The 14,726-nt window shown below is 61.6% G+C and overlaps 3 protein-coding genes across 4 annotated transcripts; 1 reads left to right on the top strand and 2 right to left on the bottom strand.

Moving 5' to 3' along the window:
- Positions 1-295: 295 nt before the first annotated feature.
- STXBP2 (syntaxin binding protein 2) lies at positions 296-8,073 on the bottom strand. 2 transcript variants are annotated; one of them, XM_054566227.1, is made up of 19 exons: positions 8,009-8,073; positions 6,700-6,749; positions 6,369-6,450; positions 5,968-6,044; positions 5,732-5,810; positions 5,540-5,643; positions 5,111-5,259; positions 4,829-4,913; positions 4,610-4,740; positions 4,411-4,518; positions 4,038-4,095; positions 3,851-3,916; positions 3,672-3,752; positions 3,332-3,470; positions 2,725-2,834; positions 1,875-1,970; positions 1,048-1,133; positions 770-927; positions 296-443 (listed from the first exon to the last, which is right to left on the bottom strand). In XM_054566227.1, the coding sequence occupies exons 1-19, from the start codon at positions 8,043-8,045 to the stop codon at positions 358-360; spliced, it is 1,782 nt and encodes a 593-aa protein (XP_054422202.1). In that variant the 5' UTR covers positions 8,046-8,073; the 3' UTR covers positions 296-357. The 2 variants fall into 2 exon arrangements, with proteins under 2 accessions (XP_054422202.1, XP_054422203.1); XM_054566228.1 differs by lacking the exon at positions 6,700-6,749 and having other exon boundaries at positions 8,009-8,061.
- A 3,686-nt stretch (positions 8,074-11,759) lies between these two features.
- On the top strand, positions 11,760-13,289 carry PCP2 (Purkinje cell protein 2). Its single transcript, XM_054566225.1, has 4 exons — positions 11,760-11,832; positions 11,934-12,048; positions 12,346-12,470; positions 13,084-13,289. The coding sequence occupies exons 1-4, from the start codon at positions 11,830-11,832 to the stop codon at positions 13,201-13,203; spliced, it is 363 nt and encodes a 120-aa protein (XP_054422200.1). The 5' UTR covers positions 11,760-11,829; the 3' UTR covers positions 13,204-13,289.
- On the bottom strand, positions 13,267-14,700 carry LOC129064958 (protein PET100 homolog, mitochondrial). The gene is made up of 4 exons (XM_054566226.1): positions 14,549-14,700; positions 13,860-13,946; positions 13,701-13,730; positions 13,267-13,406 (listed from the first exon to the last, which is right to left on the bottom strand). Exons 1-4 carry the CDS (start codon positions 14,573-14,575, stop codon positions 13,308-13,310), a joined length of 243 nt encoding a protein of 80 aa, XP_054422201.1. The 5' UTR covers positions 14,576-14,700; the 3' UTR covers positions 13,267-13,307.
- Positions 14,701-14,726: the final 26 nt, after the last annotated feature.

The raw sequence follows: 14,726 nt of genomic DNA, 5'->3' as shown, positions 1-14,726 counted from the left end.
CACCCATCTGCTTTCTGCCACTGTTTCCTATTTCCTCTGCAAGGCTGTGGCCATTCCTGGGCCCGTTTTTTGGAAGGAGAGCCCAGCACATTAGCCGAGACCTAACAGCTAGACAGTCATGGAGCCAATGTTCCAACCAGAGCCCAAGCTCTTAATCTCCACATGGGCTTCAGGCGTCCTCAGGCAGGACAACACGGCGTGTCGGGGCCAGAGGCCCAGGCCAGCGAATGGGACCGTGAGAGGCTGGCCTGTGACAGCTCCCCAGGAAAGAAACAAGGTGGGCCCTGGTCCCAGGCAGCAAAGAGGTGTTTATTTTTCTGGAAAAGGAGGGGTGCGGTTCAAGGTGGGTACGGCGGTTCAAGGCAAGGAAATGTCCTCTAACTTCTGGTCCAGGGTCTTGAGGTCATCCAGGAAGCGGGTTGGAGTGAGGATGTGTGAGGAGCCTGGACAGGAGGGGGGGGCGTGACGTGGGGTTCCACCTGAGCCCCGGATGCCCCCAAGCTAGGGTCCTGGGAGGCCAGGCCTTGACTCTGAGCGCTCCTCAGAAACACGGGAATCCAGGCCCCCGGCTCCCTGGCAACCCCTTCCCAGGAAACCCAGCCCCAGCCCCCTCCCCCATCTCAGATGCCAGCCCTGCAGGGGCTCCAGATGGCGAGGCCCGCCCCTCTAAAGCACCAGGGAGCCTTGCGCCAGCACCCGGGGAACCCAGGCACAGGGGCGTCCAGGTCCCAGGCCGCCCCGGCCCAGGACCCCAATCCCGGCCACTCACCAATGAGCACCTCCCACTTGCCCTCAGTGGCCCTGGTGACTTCGTAGGCGGCCCTCATCTCTGACATGGCCACACCACCCACAACGTAGATGATGAGCCGGGGCCCTGCCCGCGCCTCTGCCCCAGCCTTGTTCTTGTGCCAGTGGCCAAAGCGGGCGCTGTGCAGGCGGAAGTGGGGGTGGGGGTGGGGGTGGGGACAGAGGTCAGTCTGGGCAGGACACCCCACGCCCCTCACCTAGCAGCCCCGGGCACCACTCGGGGCGTCCCTGGCCCTTCACCTCACGGCCGCCTGGGAGCGCGCCACGGGGGCGGGGTCGGACACAAAGGGCCAGAGCTTGCGGTCCAGCCGGTCCTCCACCGCATCCTGGGGGCCAGAGAGCGACGCTTAGGGGAGAGGCTCCGGGCGAGGGGGCCCACGCTCGGGGACCCCTCACTGGGTGTTGCAGGGGCCAAGATCCTACCAGACAGGAGCCACCATCTGCAGCTCCACCCCCTGGGGACTCAGGAGTCTGGACCCTCAGCCTCTCGAGGACTCAGCAGTGTGGGCTCCCAGGCCCCTGGGACTCAACAGTCCAGGACCCCAGCCACTCAGGGACCCAGGAATGCAGGCATCCAGGGTCCACGGGGATGGAGGAGCCAAGCTCACTGGGGCCGAGTGAGTGGAAGTACTAGGCCTCCCCAGGGACAGCAGGCAGGCTAGGACAGCAGGCCAGGAAGCCGGGCCCCCCAACCTGGTCCTTTTTGGTTTTGCTGCCTTTGGGGCCTAGGATGGCCAAGGGCTGGTATGGGGAAGGCAAAGGGGGGAACCGGGGTCTTCCCCAGGCACAGGGGAGAAGACTAGGGAGAGGGAGGACAGAGGAAGTGGAAGGTGAATGGAGAGAAAATGAGACACCCCACGGAGGGCCCCACTGCTGCACCAATTCGGCGGGTGCAGGTTTGGGTGCCCCCTGGCAGAGCAGACGGGATACTGGGGACGCCTGTAACAAGGGGTTTTCCATGAGCGTGAAGGGGGCTGGGCTGATGCCTGGGGCTGGGCAGGGCTTGGCGGGGGCAGGGGTCGGTCCCCAGCCCCACCCCCCTGGTGCTCGCCCCTTGCCCGTGGTACCTCCATCACGTCCTTGATGACTGGGGTCCAGCGGGACAGCTGGTAGGTGGGCTCCAAGCGCTCCCTCCGCTCCAGCCGGCTGGGGGTGCCAGGGCCCTACGGGGGGGTGCAGCAGGCCAGTGGGGGAATTGGGGAGAAGGAGGCAGGTCATAGGTGGGGCTGGGGGCTCCTATTATTTTGGAGTGTGTTGCAGAAAAACATGGAGAAATAGAACAGAGGACTAGAAAGAGAGAATGAAAGAGAGAGGGAGGAGGAGGAAACAGGCAGTGAGACAGAGTGAGAGCAAAGAGAAAGAGGTAGAGAGAAAAATGGGCACAGCGGTGGGAGAGCAGAGAGGAACAGGGGAGCGGGGAGGTGGGAGACAGAGACGACTGGGAGAGGGACAGGAGGTGAGACTCCACGGCGGCGCAGCCCAGCCGTGGAGGCCCGGGGCGGGGGGGGGGGGATGGGGAAGGCCAGAGACAGGAGAGGCTGAGTGGAAAGCTGATCAGAAGCTGTGTGTGTGCTGGGTGCACAGCAGTCCTCTGAGGCGTCCAGGAGCCCAGGGTCGGCTGTGTCCTCGCCCACTGCTGGCAGCACTGCTGTCCACCCCCGGGGGCTCGGACCACACCCCCCACACTGCACCGTGGCCTGGACCGGGCCCGCCTCTGCCCCGCCCCATTTGTTGCATGACTCAGAGTTGGGGACAGCCCTGGTGCTCCCTGGTCCCCAGAGCAATCACTGCACAGCATTCTGTCCCCCCGAAACCATACCACACCCTGTGGACCCCAGTCCTGTGATGTGCCCTCCACCCGCCCGGGGCCCGGGCTCCGACTCAATGCCCCCTCCCCAGGCGCTGGCCCCAGCATACCCCAGGGTTGATGACAGTAGCTCCCAGCTGCTCCAGGTTCCGGATGAGGCTGCTGTGGGCCTGCACGTTGGCGTGCTGGATCAGCTTGGCCAGGTTCTCCTCACTCACACCTGGGAGAGGGGGATGGGCAGGCTTACCTGCGTGGGACTCTCCTGGGGAGTGGGCTCTGGGAGGGCGGGGGGACAGAGGGGGCCATGAGACTTCCTGGGTTGGCGGTGCTGCGAGGAGGCCCCAGGACCTGCAGTGGGGAGGTCCTCAGGATCAAGGAAGCCACCAGCGTTGGTGCGAGGGAGAGTCCTGATGCTAGAACCCTGAGTGGGCGTGGGGTCTCGAGGAGCAGACCAGGGGTCCTCTAGAATTAGTTGAGGGGCCAAGTCTGGAGAAGTCCTAGATTTGGGGGGCCCTCCCTGTTCATGGAGCTCTCGCACCAATGAGGAGTTCCCCAGGTCGATGGCGGGGGATCCCAAAGGGGTGTCTGTAAGTCTGGCGCACCTGGCCAGCGGGGGAGTCTCAAGAACAGGGGTACCGTGGGGTGGAGGGGATCCCAGGACCACTGGAGACCCTGGTGAATCAGGGTCTCTCAAGGCCCACATTTCCTCCCACCCACCATTCCGAAGAAGAATGTAGAGCAACAACACCCGGATCTTGTCATAGGCGGGCACTGCTGCGTCCAGCAGCACGGGCACAATCAGCTTCATGGCGTCCTTTATCTTCTCGCCCTCTGCGTCGGTGCCCATGGCCAAGTCCTACGGGGAATGGAGCGCAGCTGTCCTGTCAGCCCCTGGTGGGGATGGGCACGGCAGGAACATCCCCAGGGTCCTCGGTAAGACCTTTGGGGCTCACGTGTCATTCTGGTACCAGATCTCTGAAGGTTCTACCCATTCGCCAATAAGCCCCGCCCCCTCGCACGGCCACATCCAGTCTGACGGCCCCCAAGCTGCGCCCACCTGCTCCACATTGCACAGCTTCTCCACGGAACCCTTGAAGCGCTTCATGCAGTCATCAGCTAAGTGCAGGTGTGTAGAATACTGCGGGATGGGGGCGGGAGTCAGGGGTAACAGAAACCGAGTCAAGGGGAGACAGGGGGGCAGGAGCCGGGGGGAGCAGGTTCCTGGCCCCTGCTCACCTTGTTCAGCTCCTTCTGGTACTGTGGCATCTTTTTCAGGATGTGGGACAGGTCTTTGATGTTGGCCTAGGAACAGCATGGCGGTGAGGTTCCCACGCCAGGCTTGGAATCCAGACTGAGGCCCGCCCCCCAATCTGGGGGGCGGCTTTCCTCCCAAGGTGCCCGGCCTAATGCAGGCAGGCCGTACCTTGTCAGTGGTCAGCCTCTTGCTCTCACAGAATGTCTTCAGAAGCTCTGTGACCTTCCTGGCCATGAGGGTGGGCAGGGGTGAGGTTGGGGGCTGGTACCAAGACTGCAGTTTGAGGGCAGCATGGGGGTCACATGGCCGAGAAGCACGGGAGCCTGGGGACGCATGCCCCTGCGCGATGCCATGTGCAAGCCCACACTGGGGACACACCGAGGAGCGGGCTGAGGGGCGTGGCTTGTAGAGAGAGTGCACTCACTGAGGGCGGGAGGCCCTGTGCCGGGCACCCACTGGGGGAGGGGTGGTAGCACTGGTGGTGAGAGTCCAGGCGGGGACCTCGGTGCAGAAGGGCCCACGCCCAGGGCCCCGCACCTACTTGGACACGTCCGCGATGTGCATGTGCCGCAGCTCGGCCCACAGGTCGTCGTCCTCGTCCAGGAGCACAGCCTTCTCACAGGCCTCGCTCAGCCCGGTGGTCTCATACCTGCAGGAGTGCGGAGACACAGAGCACTCCCTGAGGACCTGGGACCTAGGGTGGGTGTGATGGGGGCAAGGGGTTTCTGGGGTCTGCCTACCTGTATGTGTCCTGCTCAATGTTCAGCAGGTCATAGGCCATGGCCTGGAATGTGAGCTCATGCAGCAGTGGGGACACAAGGTCGGCCGCCCGGTCCATGATCAGCAGCTGTGAGCGGGTTTTCTCGGGGCCCTGGGGTAGCGGGGGGTGGGCAGGGATTAGGACATTAAGCCAGACCCCGGCTAGGGTCTTGTCCCACCTCCCAAGGGCACCCCCTTACCTCGCCCAAACTGGGAGTGTCTGCCTTAAAGGCATTCAGCTTGGCCAGGACTGCATGAGCCAGCTGGGCCGTGTCCTCTGGGCCCCTGTGGGGGGGATGGGCAGACACGGGCCTTAGGGCGTGGGGCTGGGGAGGGCCAAGCACAGACTGAGGTCAAGGAGGGGGTCAGGGGTAGGAGTCAGGTAGCAGGGTAAGGACTGGGGCTGGGATTAAAAAAGAGGTGAAAGGCAGGACGCAGGACGAGGTCATGGTCAGGGGGCAGCATCAGGGTGAGGTCCCCACTTGTGGTAGCGGATGGCTGGGTACTCCTGCAGTGTGGCACAAAGCGTGGCGATCTGCTGGGCCAACGTCTCAAGCTGCCTTGTCCGCTCACTCGCCCGGAAGGGGCAGTAGAGGTTATAGGTGCTGTGAGGGGCATCCAGGGAGAACACCTGCGAGGACACAGGTGCCCGGAGGAAGAGGCGGAGAAACACCCCAGCCCCCCTGCCATGGGCAAGACAACTCAGAGGCTGCTCTGCGCCACGCCCTGCAGTTGCCCAGTGGGACCCAGCTCCAGGTGCCCACAGTGGTAGGGCCTCATTCATTCTATGTTGGCTCCTTTCCTTTCTGACTTACCGTCCCCTTTACTTGTCTCAGAGTCTGTTTCTGAGAGAACCTGAGTCATCTGGTCACAGATCCCCGCACCCTGCCCAGGACGAGGCCGGGCTGTACCTGGGCTTCGTAGGGCAGGAAGGCAAGGTGGATCTCTTTCAGTGTCTTCACCACCTTTGCCAGACGTGAGCGGCCCAGCTCACTGAACAGAGGCTCCGGACAGGCTGGGTGGGCGAGAGGGGACATTAGGTCAGAGCCACACCCACACCCCCAGGCCAAAGTCTACTCTCTCCTCAGGTTATCCTCACTCACTGTCTGTGAAGAAGACGTGTGCCGCTTTGTAGGTGAAGGTCGGGGTCCCGCGGAAGTCTGCGATCAGGGCCTGCACTGACTGGGGGATGCAGGTCACTCTCCAGGCCTGGCCCTGCACCCACTGACCCATCCGTCCTCTGCCCCAGCCCCCAGCTGCTGCCTGTGCCCCCAGACACGTGCAGACACGCAGAGCCACACACCCACACATGCTCACACATACTCGCTCACACAGGCACCTTCTCCGTAGGGCTCAACAAATATATGGCCTCCAGGCTGGGGATGGGCTCTCGCCGCTTGTTGATGTCCTCAACAACTAGTAGGAACAGAGGAAGGGACACAGAAAGGTGGGACTGGGACTGGGGCACATGGCGAGCATCAGACATGAGCAGTGTTCTGCACATTCAGGGTCACAACTCACACCCCCAGGGGCCTCCCATAGGAAGCTATGTGTTCTGGGGGTCCCATGCTGAGTTTGCCCTGAGAGTTCTACCCAGGGTCCCACACAGGGGTTGAACAGCCGGGGAGGCTGACCCCTCAGGGGCCACAGTCACGAGTCCTGTGGGGGCGGGGTTTGCCCATGACGCGTTCCCACACTCAGGCCCCATCCGGGGAGCACAGGGCGGAGGTGCTCACTCACTGGTGACGCCCTCTTCCAGGATGTCTGACATCTTGCAGCACGATGACAAAATGCGCATGCTTGGGTGGTCCACGAGGAGCACCTGTCCAGACGGGTGGGCGGGTGGACCAAAGGACATTCAAGTGGGCAGGGGAGGCTGAAGCTGCCCCGAGGTGGGGCTGGGGTGGTGGACAGGACTGTCAGCTTCAAGAGCTGGCTGAACGGGGGGACCCAGGGCCCCACCCTCCCATCCCATCCCAGACCCGCCCGGCTTTCTCAGGGGGTTTGGGAGTGGTCCCACATTCAGGGACTCCCACCGGCATTTGAACAAAGCGTTCTGCCTCACCCCTACCTTCCACTCCCCGTCCTTTTTGACGCTCCGAATGACTCCGCTCAAAATTTCTGTAGGGGAGGGTGGGCTCAGGATGCTGGGTCCTCTGGCCCCACCACACCCCAACCCTTCGGAATCCCAGGCTGGACTTCCATCTTACCTACTGTTTACTCCTCCCCCTCCCATTCTGTGACATGGCTGCTGGTGTTGCCCCACGTTATAGACAGGGAAACTGAGGTTCAACTGAAGTTAGTCTAGACCCACTAGACGAACCACCCTGAGGGCCTAAGTGGCCCAGAGCCTGGTACAGAAGTAGCCCCTAGATAAATACACTTTAGATAAACAGTAACTGGAAAGTTAGGTCTTCCTGCCTCCAGAGCTGGACTCTCGGCTCCCCCAAGGGCTACCTTAAGTTCTCCTGGTGTGGAGGTTTGGACCAGAGCCCCCACTCCACCCCCATCAGTTTCCACTAGACTAGAACACAGGATCCCCTGGTTCCCAGCTTTGAAATGTGCCTGGCCATGGTCATTCCATCACCCGACCTCCAGCCTCAGTTTCCTCATCTGTAAAATGGAATCAGTGGCTTTCCGGCCTCCAGGTTAACCACTGTGTGCCAGGCTCCTTTGTCAGTTGGGGTGCGGGGGTTTGGGCTACACTCTGTCCTGCCTAGCTGAGGGTGCAGAAGGGAAGGGACGGCCCCGCCCTGCCAGAATGTCATCACGGTTATCAGAACCGCCAGGGCGGAAGAAGCAGCTGAGGCCGGAACTACCCGAGGTTCGGGAGCGGGCGATCTCCACCCCTCCCCCCAGAACTCGGCCGCACGGCCTGGATGCCTGGGTCCTCGCGTTGCATGGGGTTCAAAAAGGAAGGCGTCCCCACCCCCCCGGAACTGAACAGAGGATCTGGACACTCCTGAACGTTCACACCATCTGGGGTGCGCTGCTCAGAGCACCCAGCCCAGCCCCAGTCCGCAGCATTGTGCCCCAAGAGTCCAGCCCCCCGGGCTTTGCAGCGCCCCGAGACCCGGGAATCTGGTCGTCCAGCTGTGCCTTCTTCTCCCCGGCTCCAGAGGGCTCAGGAATCCGTGCCCTGACACCTGCGTACGCCATCCCTTGGGTCCCCAGAATCCAGTCTCCCAATTTTGTTCAGCTCCGGCAGCGGGGAGCCGGGACGGCCAGCTGGAACCAACTTCCCGCCCGCTCCCTCCAGGGTCGGGTGCTTAGACGCCCAGTCCGGCCCCCAACTCCCCGCCGCCGGGGTCGCAGAGTCCGAGTGCCCCTGGCCCCCGCCCCCTGGGGGACGCAAAAGCCCGGCCCGGGTCGTCACTCACTTTCCCCCACCACAGCCTTCAACCCCGAGGGCGCCATCTTCCCCAACGGGCCAGCCGCTGCTTCCGGGTCTGTCCAAGGTGGGGGCGTGGCCCCGAGCGTCACCCACGTGGACCCCGCCCCGCTGGTACGGGCCCCGCCCCGGCACACCTGGCCTCGCCCCGGCACACCTGGCCCCTCTCAGTTCTTGGAAGGTTGGACCCTCACAGAGTGAACAAGTGGGTGAGCCCAAACAGACTGGCACCAAGTTTCTGGAGGGCCCACCTCGACGACACACAAACGTGAGCTCGAACACACGTCCCCTGCTTGCGTGCAGCGAGAAAGTGGGACTGCAGGGCAGTAATAACCCCTTCACCTTCCCCGGGCACACCCACAAGCTTCTCTATGTTTGAGGGATGCTGTGTGCCCACGGGGCCGTGCGGTTACAAACCCGTGGCCCACTTCCCTTCTGTACCCCAGAGTTTAGCAGCAGCAGCAGCAAGCTCGGGCAACATTGGTAAACTCAGGGTTGGAGATAAGCCGGCACCTACTGTGAACTCCACCCTCCCAGAGATCCTGAGAGGGAGCACAGTATGGACAGTGACACCCGTCTCAGCAGGACCTGTGAGCAAGGCTCTGTGATGAGTAGGCTTATTCGAATTTGAATCAAGAGTTTGTTCCAGGAGGAAGGCTCCTCACAGCCTCATGCTCACTGGTTGTGCACACATTTGCAGCCTCATACATGTGTGGATTGAAGGGCATGCTCAGCCGCTGGCACATTCACACACACCTCAGTTCACACTCGACTCGGAACCTCAGGGCCCGCTCCCGCCGTGTGTGCCAGCCAAGGCTGACGCCCTGTCTCAGACAGGGTGCAGTCCAGCAGCACCGCCACGAACGAGCTCTCAGACTGAAAGTGGGACGCACGCGTGTGAAGGCCGAGTCCTGAAGTGGTTCCTTCGTTTAGTGACTATTAAGAGTCGACCAGGTACCAGGCCCTTTGCCATTTGCATGGGACAGGATGGGACAGACAACCGAAGTTCTGCCACACGCAACTTACAGCTGAGTTCAGGAGGGAAGGGACAGAAAATAATCGATTCTGCCCCACGGGAAACAGTGATATGGTAGTAAGTGCGACGTCGGGGTGCTTTATTGGGGGTGGTACCTCCCTCTGAGGGGGGCCTCAGACATACTCTGAGTGACACCAAGCAGCTGCCATGCACTGACCCAGGCAGAGGAGGGCACAGGAGGGCAGGGGGTGGGGGGTAAGGAGGGCTGGGTGGAAGGTGAGGTTGGAGGAACCACAAAGGCCAGACTCCTGTGGGACAAGGTAGGAATGACCCAGCCCGACCTACCTGGGACTGAGCGGTTCCTGGGGTGCAGGACCCTGCGACCCCTGGAACAGTCCCAGGCAAAGCAGGAGGGCTTGTCCCCCCCACCCCCGACAGGGATTTGGGTCCTTTTTTCACCTTTCCTTCTCTTTTCCTTTCCTTCCTTCCTTCATTCTTTCTTCTCTTTCTCCTTCCTTCCTTTTTTCTTCCTTCCTCCCTCCTTCCTTCCCTCCCTCCCTCCACCGCTCCTTTCCTTCCTTTTCTTCTACAGCTTTATTGAGATGTAAGTCACATCTTAGCACAACTCCTCCACTGAGGGTGCCATCTCGACAGCTTTTAGCACTCAGAGCTGCGCGGCCGTCTTCAGCCCGTTCCAGAACATCCTCATGGCCCACAAGCTGTTTGAGTTTTCTTCTAAGGACAATGAAGACCTAGGGAGAGTTCTGAGCAGGGAAAGAAAGGGACCCCTGCGACTCCTGGGGCGGGGGAGGATACACTGCAGGGGCCGCACGGGGAGCCAGGAGACCACGAGAAAGCTGGGCTCGCCTCTAGCTTCACAGCCTGTCTCCTGCCGCCCCACATGTACTCGGTGGGGATGACCAGGCTTTTCAGCTGTTGTGGGCTGAATGGGCTCCTGTCCACCCGCCCCCTCCCCAATAAAGTACATTGAAATCCTAACCCCCGAGACCTCAGAATGTGACTTTATTGGAAATAGGGTCAGAGTTGTCGCAGGTGAGTTTTGGCAAGGTCACACTGCAGTAGGGTGGGTCCCTAAAGCAGTATGACTGGCCTCCATGTCTTATGACAGCCATATGAAGACAAGGACACATGAGGAATGTCATGTGGTGACAGAGGCTGAGACTGAAGCACTGCAGCTACAAGCCAAGGAGCCCCAAAGCCTGCAGGCAGCTGTCAGGAGCCGGGTGAGGCGAGGAGGCCCCCCCACGGGTCTCAGGAGCAGGGCCCTGCCGATGTGATTTCAGACGTCTGGCCTCCACCGCTGTGTGACAACAAATGTCTAAGATGCCCCGTTTGTGACATAGTAAGGCAGCCCCAGGAAACAAAATACATCCGTGGTGGAGCGGGACATACGTTGGCATCGAGGACTTGGGGCCACGGAGAGGGCATGGCCCCGGACCCTGGAGAGGGAAGCGCTGCCCAGGACGGAGGACCAAGCTTTGCACTCTGGCAGGGGTGGTGACAACGGGGCCCGTTTATTCCAGGAAGCAACTTTAACTAGTCTCCAAAAAGGCATCTGGGGGAGGGCGTGGGGTGTTGGTCCGACTCTCCCGGTGACATCCACTCCCAGGCCACGGAGGGAAGCCAGGGCCACTGGAGTGCAGGGGGAGGGGCAGGGCTCTCCTACCGCCTCCCGTCCCAGGAACGCAGCCGCCGGTCCCCAGGCAGGGCTGGAGGTACAAATTAGAGACAGCTCAACTTGTCATCGGTGCTGGGGAGACAGGAGATCCTGGACCTTGCCTTGGGGCCTATGGGAGGCAACCAGGCCCAGGGACAGTGAGTAGGAGTAGACGTTGCCAAGAGACAGAGATGGAGCCAGGCTGCTGGTGGCGCCACAGCGGTCTTCAGGTCCAACTGCCCCTCCAGCCGGGTGAGACCGTCTGCACTGCTTCCTTCTGCTGGGCTGCGGCCCCCCTCCAAGGCGCCCCACGGGCTTGTCCTCCCCCAACGGGGCCCAGACAGCCTCCACGCCCACTGTGGGGACACTGCTCTGGCCTCTCGCTGCACCCCACCTGAGAGTTCTTGGGGCACAGTGAGTCCTGCTAGGTCAGCAAAGGCCCAACCCAGGTCACCGAGTTTCCTGCCCCCACAGCAGCCCCAGCAGTTCCCAGCAAAACAATTACCGGGATCATCTTTATGGGGCTTCAGCTTGGGTGGGAGCAGATGTGCTATGAGCAGGGGATTTGGGGCCCTGTATCCACTGTTCCCCTGTATGTCTTTTAAAAAGCCTTCTCTGGCACAGGGCTGGGCCAGAGGCCAGCAGAGAAGTGGACCGAGCTCAGGAAGCAGGAACAAAGATGGACCAGGAAGAGAGGGTGGATGGGGGGTCAGCCACCTGTGTCAAGGTAGGCAGATCCCACCTCCACACCCTCCCAACTCCTCAAGAGCAGTGAATGACAAAACTAACTAGTTTGTAGGGCACCTAATTAGCGATTGGGTCTCCTGGGACTCCTGACCCAGTTTGCCACCCAAGGAAATGCTGGTGGGCATGAGGGTCCACGTGCCCGGCCCAGCCCCAGGGCAGAGGTCAGCGCTCTTCGTGATGGTCCTGGTGAGCCGGGGGGTGCTGGGATTCGGGGGCGGCCCCTGGGTGGGGCCCTGGCTTGCGCCCTGTGGTCGGGCCCCAATCTAGGACAACAGGCTGCCAGCAGCCTCTCCCTTGAGGCAGCGGCACGCGCAGTGGCACTGCTGGCCGGGTCCTGGGGGCTGGGATTGGTAAGGGGACTCGCGTCTCAGTCGCTGCAGTTCTGCACAGCAGCACATCGGCGGGGACCATGGTGAGAGCCAAGGAGGAGGCAAGACTCCAGGGCTGGGGCGGGAGCCGCTGAGGGGTCCCCCAAGTGAGGGGCCGGCTGGACCAGGTATGTCTGTCTCCCAGGCAGGCTCCCCTGACCAAGAGGGCTTCTTCAACCTGCTGAGCCATGTGCAGGGTGACCGAATGGAGGAGCAGCGCTGCTCGCTGCGGGCAGGGCCAGGCACCCCCTCCACGAGCGGTGAGTGGGCAGTGGCGTAGGGTGGGCGTGCTGTCTGGGTGCATAATGGGGCGCCAGGCGTGGGGTACAGGACAAGTGACCATCTGGGGGTCCTGTAGGCAAGAGTCTGTCTGAGAGTGAGCAGGCAACTGGCAACACAGATGCTTGTGGGCCTAGGGGCAAGGGATGGAGGGGAGAGATGAGCGAGCTTCCTGGAGAACATACGTAGGGGGCAGGGGCGGGCTGGGAGCTCCAACTGCGCTGTGTCCCCTGGAATCTGTGTATATGCCCACCCCCACCTCCTTGCACACCGTGCAGAGAGCGGCCCCGTGCCAGAGATGGACAGTCTGATGGACATGCTGGCCAGCACCCAGGGCCACCGCATGGATGACCAGCGTGTGACGGCCAGCGCCCTGCCTGGCTTCCAGCCTGCGGGCTCCAAGGTAGGTGATGTTCTGCTGGGGCTGAGGGAGAACAGCCATGCTGAGCCCCCTGGCCCTGCCTCCCACCCCCTCCTCTCTCCATCGCGTGCCTCCTGCGGATGAGTGCTCGGTAGGGGTGCTTGTCCTGTGTCCCTGCCGGTCACAAGGCCCTGACCAATCCAACACCCAACTCAGACAGGAGAATGAAGGCCCAGACAAGGCCGAGAGGGCCCAAGGTCATGCAGAGGGCATATTAATGTCGGAGCCATGGCTGGAACTCAGGGCTCCTGCCCCCATGACTGAGGACTTGAGAGAATGAACACCTTCCTGGGAAGACAAGCCCAGGGAGGAGGGTACACAAGCTGATATATTCGCATAAGTCTATGTCACATGTAATGAAACACAGCTTGGGTTCTGATCAAGACCCCAGTGGGATCCCCAAGACCCCCGCCTCCCACTCAAATACCACCATAAGTGTTGATAATTCAGGTACGTAGAAGCTCGGGGGTGGTGGGGGCAGACGGTGGGAGGTGGGACAACGGCTCCTACCTGCACCCTCTTTCCAATGTTTGTGTCACCTTGGGCCAGCGCTGCCCTTGGTCCCTCTCTCTGGCTGACGCCTCCTCATCCACAGGACGGAGTGCAGAAACGAGCTGGGACCCTCAGCCCCCAGCCTCTCCTCACCCCTCAGGACCCATCTGCTCTCGGCTTCCGTCGGAACAGCAGCCCCCAGCCCCAGACACAAGCCCCCTGAAGGCTGAAGCCCTCTTGCACCCTCCTTGTACCCCCCAAAAGCAGATAATAAAACACTTCCGTGAGAAACAAAGAACTGAGCGTATGTTGTTTCATGGGTGGTACTCAGGCACTCGAGGGTCGTGAGCTCTGCTGAGCAGCGCGAAGGAGCTTCTCCTCCCGCTGCTTCCGTAGCCTCTCTTTGAATTCTTCTAGCCGCTGGCGCTAATGGTGGGGAGGAAGTGGGACACACCTCAGAGCCTAGCCCCCCTCCATCTCCTACTTCCCCAGGCCACAGCTTTAGAGTTCAGTGTCTACACGGGGCCTGTGCCAATTACAAGCAGGGCCCAAGGGGGATCAGCTTGATTGTTCGGGGAGAGGACAATAAGGAAACCATGTGCCCTTTTGCTCTCATGTCCCTGCTCACAGCTGAGGGTAACATTTTCATCCAAACGCATCATGGTGGCAGGGACCCAGGCCCCTCTGTCCCCCTGGTGGGAGAAAGAGTATGTCACTTACCTGGTCCTCCTCAGGTGGCCACAGCTCCCTCTGCAGGGATAAAGTCACAGATGAACCAGGAGCTACCTAGGCAGGTCTGCTCATGGAAGGCAGACACTGGTGCCCCGTGCCCGCCCCCATCCTCTGCAGTGAACCCGTGAAAACTCTCCCCGGGCCCACCTTCCGCTGTATGACGTAGTCCTCAAACCACTCGGCCTGATTGGCAATCCAAAACATAGCCACAGGGAAGGTGAGGTAGAGTGTCATCTGGAAGGGGGAGGGGGAGCGGAGGTTGCTCGAAGCCAGGAGCCCAGGTTGCTGGGCACAGCCCAGGAGCGCCTCCTCAGGGCCGCCCCCCCAGAACCCCAGGATTAGGGGAGTCTGGCGCTCCTAATCCGAGAGACCTTATTTCCGGAGCTCCCTCCGAGTCTGGGGGACTCCCTCTTATATGACACACACACGCCCGCACACACCCTAGGCCCAGGAGGACAAGGGCTCCTACTGCAATCACAGGCATCTCTTTGAGGCCTCATTGCCCCTGTCCCAATGTTAGATCCCGGGGGCACTCCAAACCCCGCGTTCTTCAGAGTCTACTCCCCTAGGCTAGGAGGCCCTCTACCAGAGACACACGCCCACGCACCCTAAGCCCAAGAGCCTCCCCAGAGTCTAGGTTCTTCTTAGAGCCCCTCCTCAAACCACCCTAATCACAGGCCGTTCCTCACACCCAGGGCCGCTATTCCCGGCGCCCCCTCCTCGGGGCGTCGAACCCTAAAGGTCCTTCTCAAATCTCAGGACCTTTCTCCCTATTCAGAGCCTGCGCCTCAGATCCCGGAGGACGCCCCTGCCCACTCGCTCGGGTGCCCACTGACCCGAAACACCTCCAACTTCACCCCCATCTTGTTTCTCCCAGGCTACACGGCCGCTTCTGTCCCAAGCCAACCCTCCAAAACGACAGCAGCTCACTGGGAATCCATGGGGTCGACCCCTGAAGCTGATTGGCCGCGGAGCCCCTGGATGACATCATCTCCGGGCTCCTCCGGTCGCTGG

The sequence above is a fragment of the Pteronotus mesoamericanus genome, unplaced genomic scaffold (genome assembly GCF_021234165.1).
Source record: "Pteronotus mesoamericanus isolate MK-2021 breed Mesoamerican mustached bat unplaced genomic scaffold, CSHL_Meso_final contig_171, whole genome shotgun sequence".
NCBI classification, from domain to species: Eukaryota; Metazoa; Chordata; class Mammalia; order Chiroptera; family Mormoopidae; genus Pteronotus; species Pteronotus mesoamericanus.
The sequence above is the reverse complement of the archived record's forward strand: the minus strand, read 5'-3'. Positions and strand labels throughout refer to the sequence as shown.

Excerpts from the sequence above, each read along its gene's own strand:
- STXBP2 (XM_054566227.1), bottom strand. The coding sequence starts at position 8,045 with ATGGCGCCCTCGGGGTTGAAGGCTGTGGTGGGGGAAA. Across the intron at positions 5,260-5,539 it reads TCCTGCCCTACGAAGCCCAG|GTGTTCTCCCTGGATGCCCC; the intron begins GTACAGCCCGGC and ends GTGTCCTCGCAG. Across the intron at positions 1,971-2,724 it reads CTACTGTCATCAACCCTGGG|GGCCCTGGCACCCCCAGCCG; the intron begins GTATGCTGGGGC and ends ACCCCCCCGTAG.
- PCP2 (XM_054566225.1), top strand. Across the intron at positions 12,049-12,345 it reads AGGCACCCCCTCCACGAGCG|AGAGCGGCCCCGTGCCAGAG; the intron begins GTGAGTGGGCAG and ends CACACCGTGCAG. Across the intron at positions 12,471-13,083 it reads TCCAGCCTGCGGGCTCCAAG|GACGGAGTGCAGAAACGAGC; the intron begins GTAGGTGATGTT and ends CCTCATCCACAG.
- LOC129064958 (XM_054566226.1), bottom strand. The coding sequence starts at position 14,575 with ATGGGGGTGAAGTTGGAGGTGTTTCGG. Across the intron at positions 13,731-13,859 it reads ACTACGTCATACAGCGGAAG|AGGGAGCTGTGGCCACCTGA; the intron begins GTGGGCCCGGGG and ends TTATCCCTGCAG. Across the intron at positions 13,407-13,700 it reads GGCCACCTGAGGAGGACCAG|CGCCAGCGGCTAGAAGAATT; the intron begins GTAAGTGACATA and ends CCCCACCATTAG.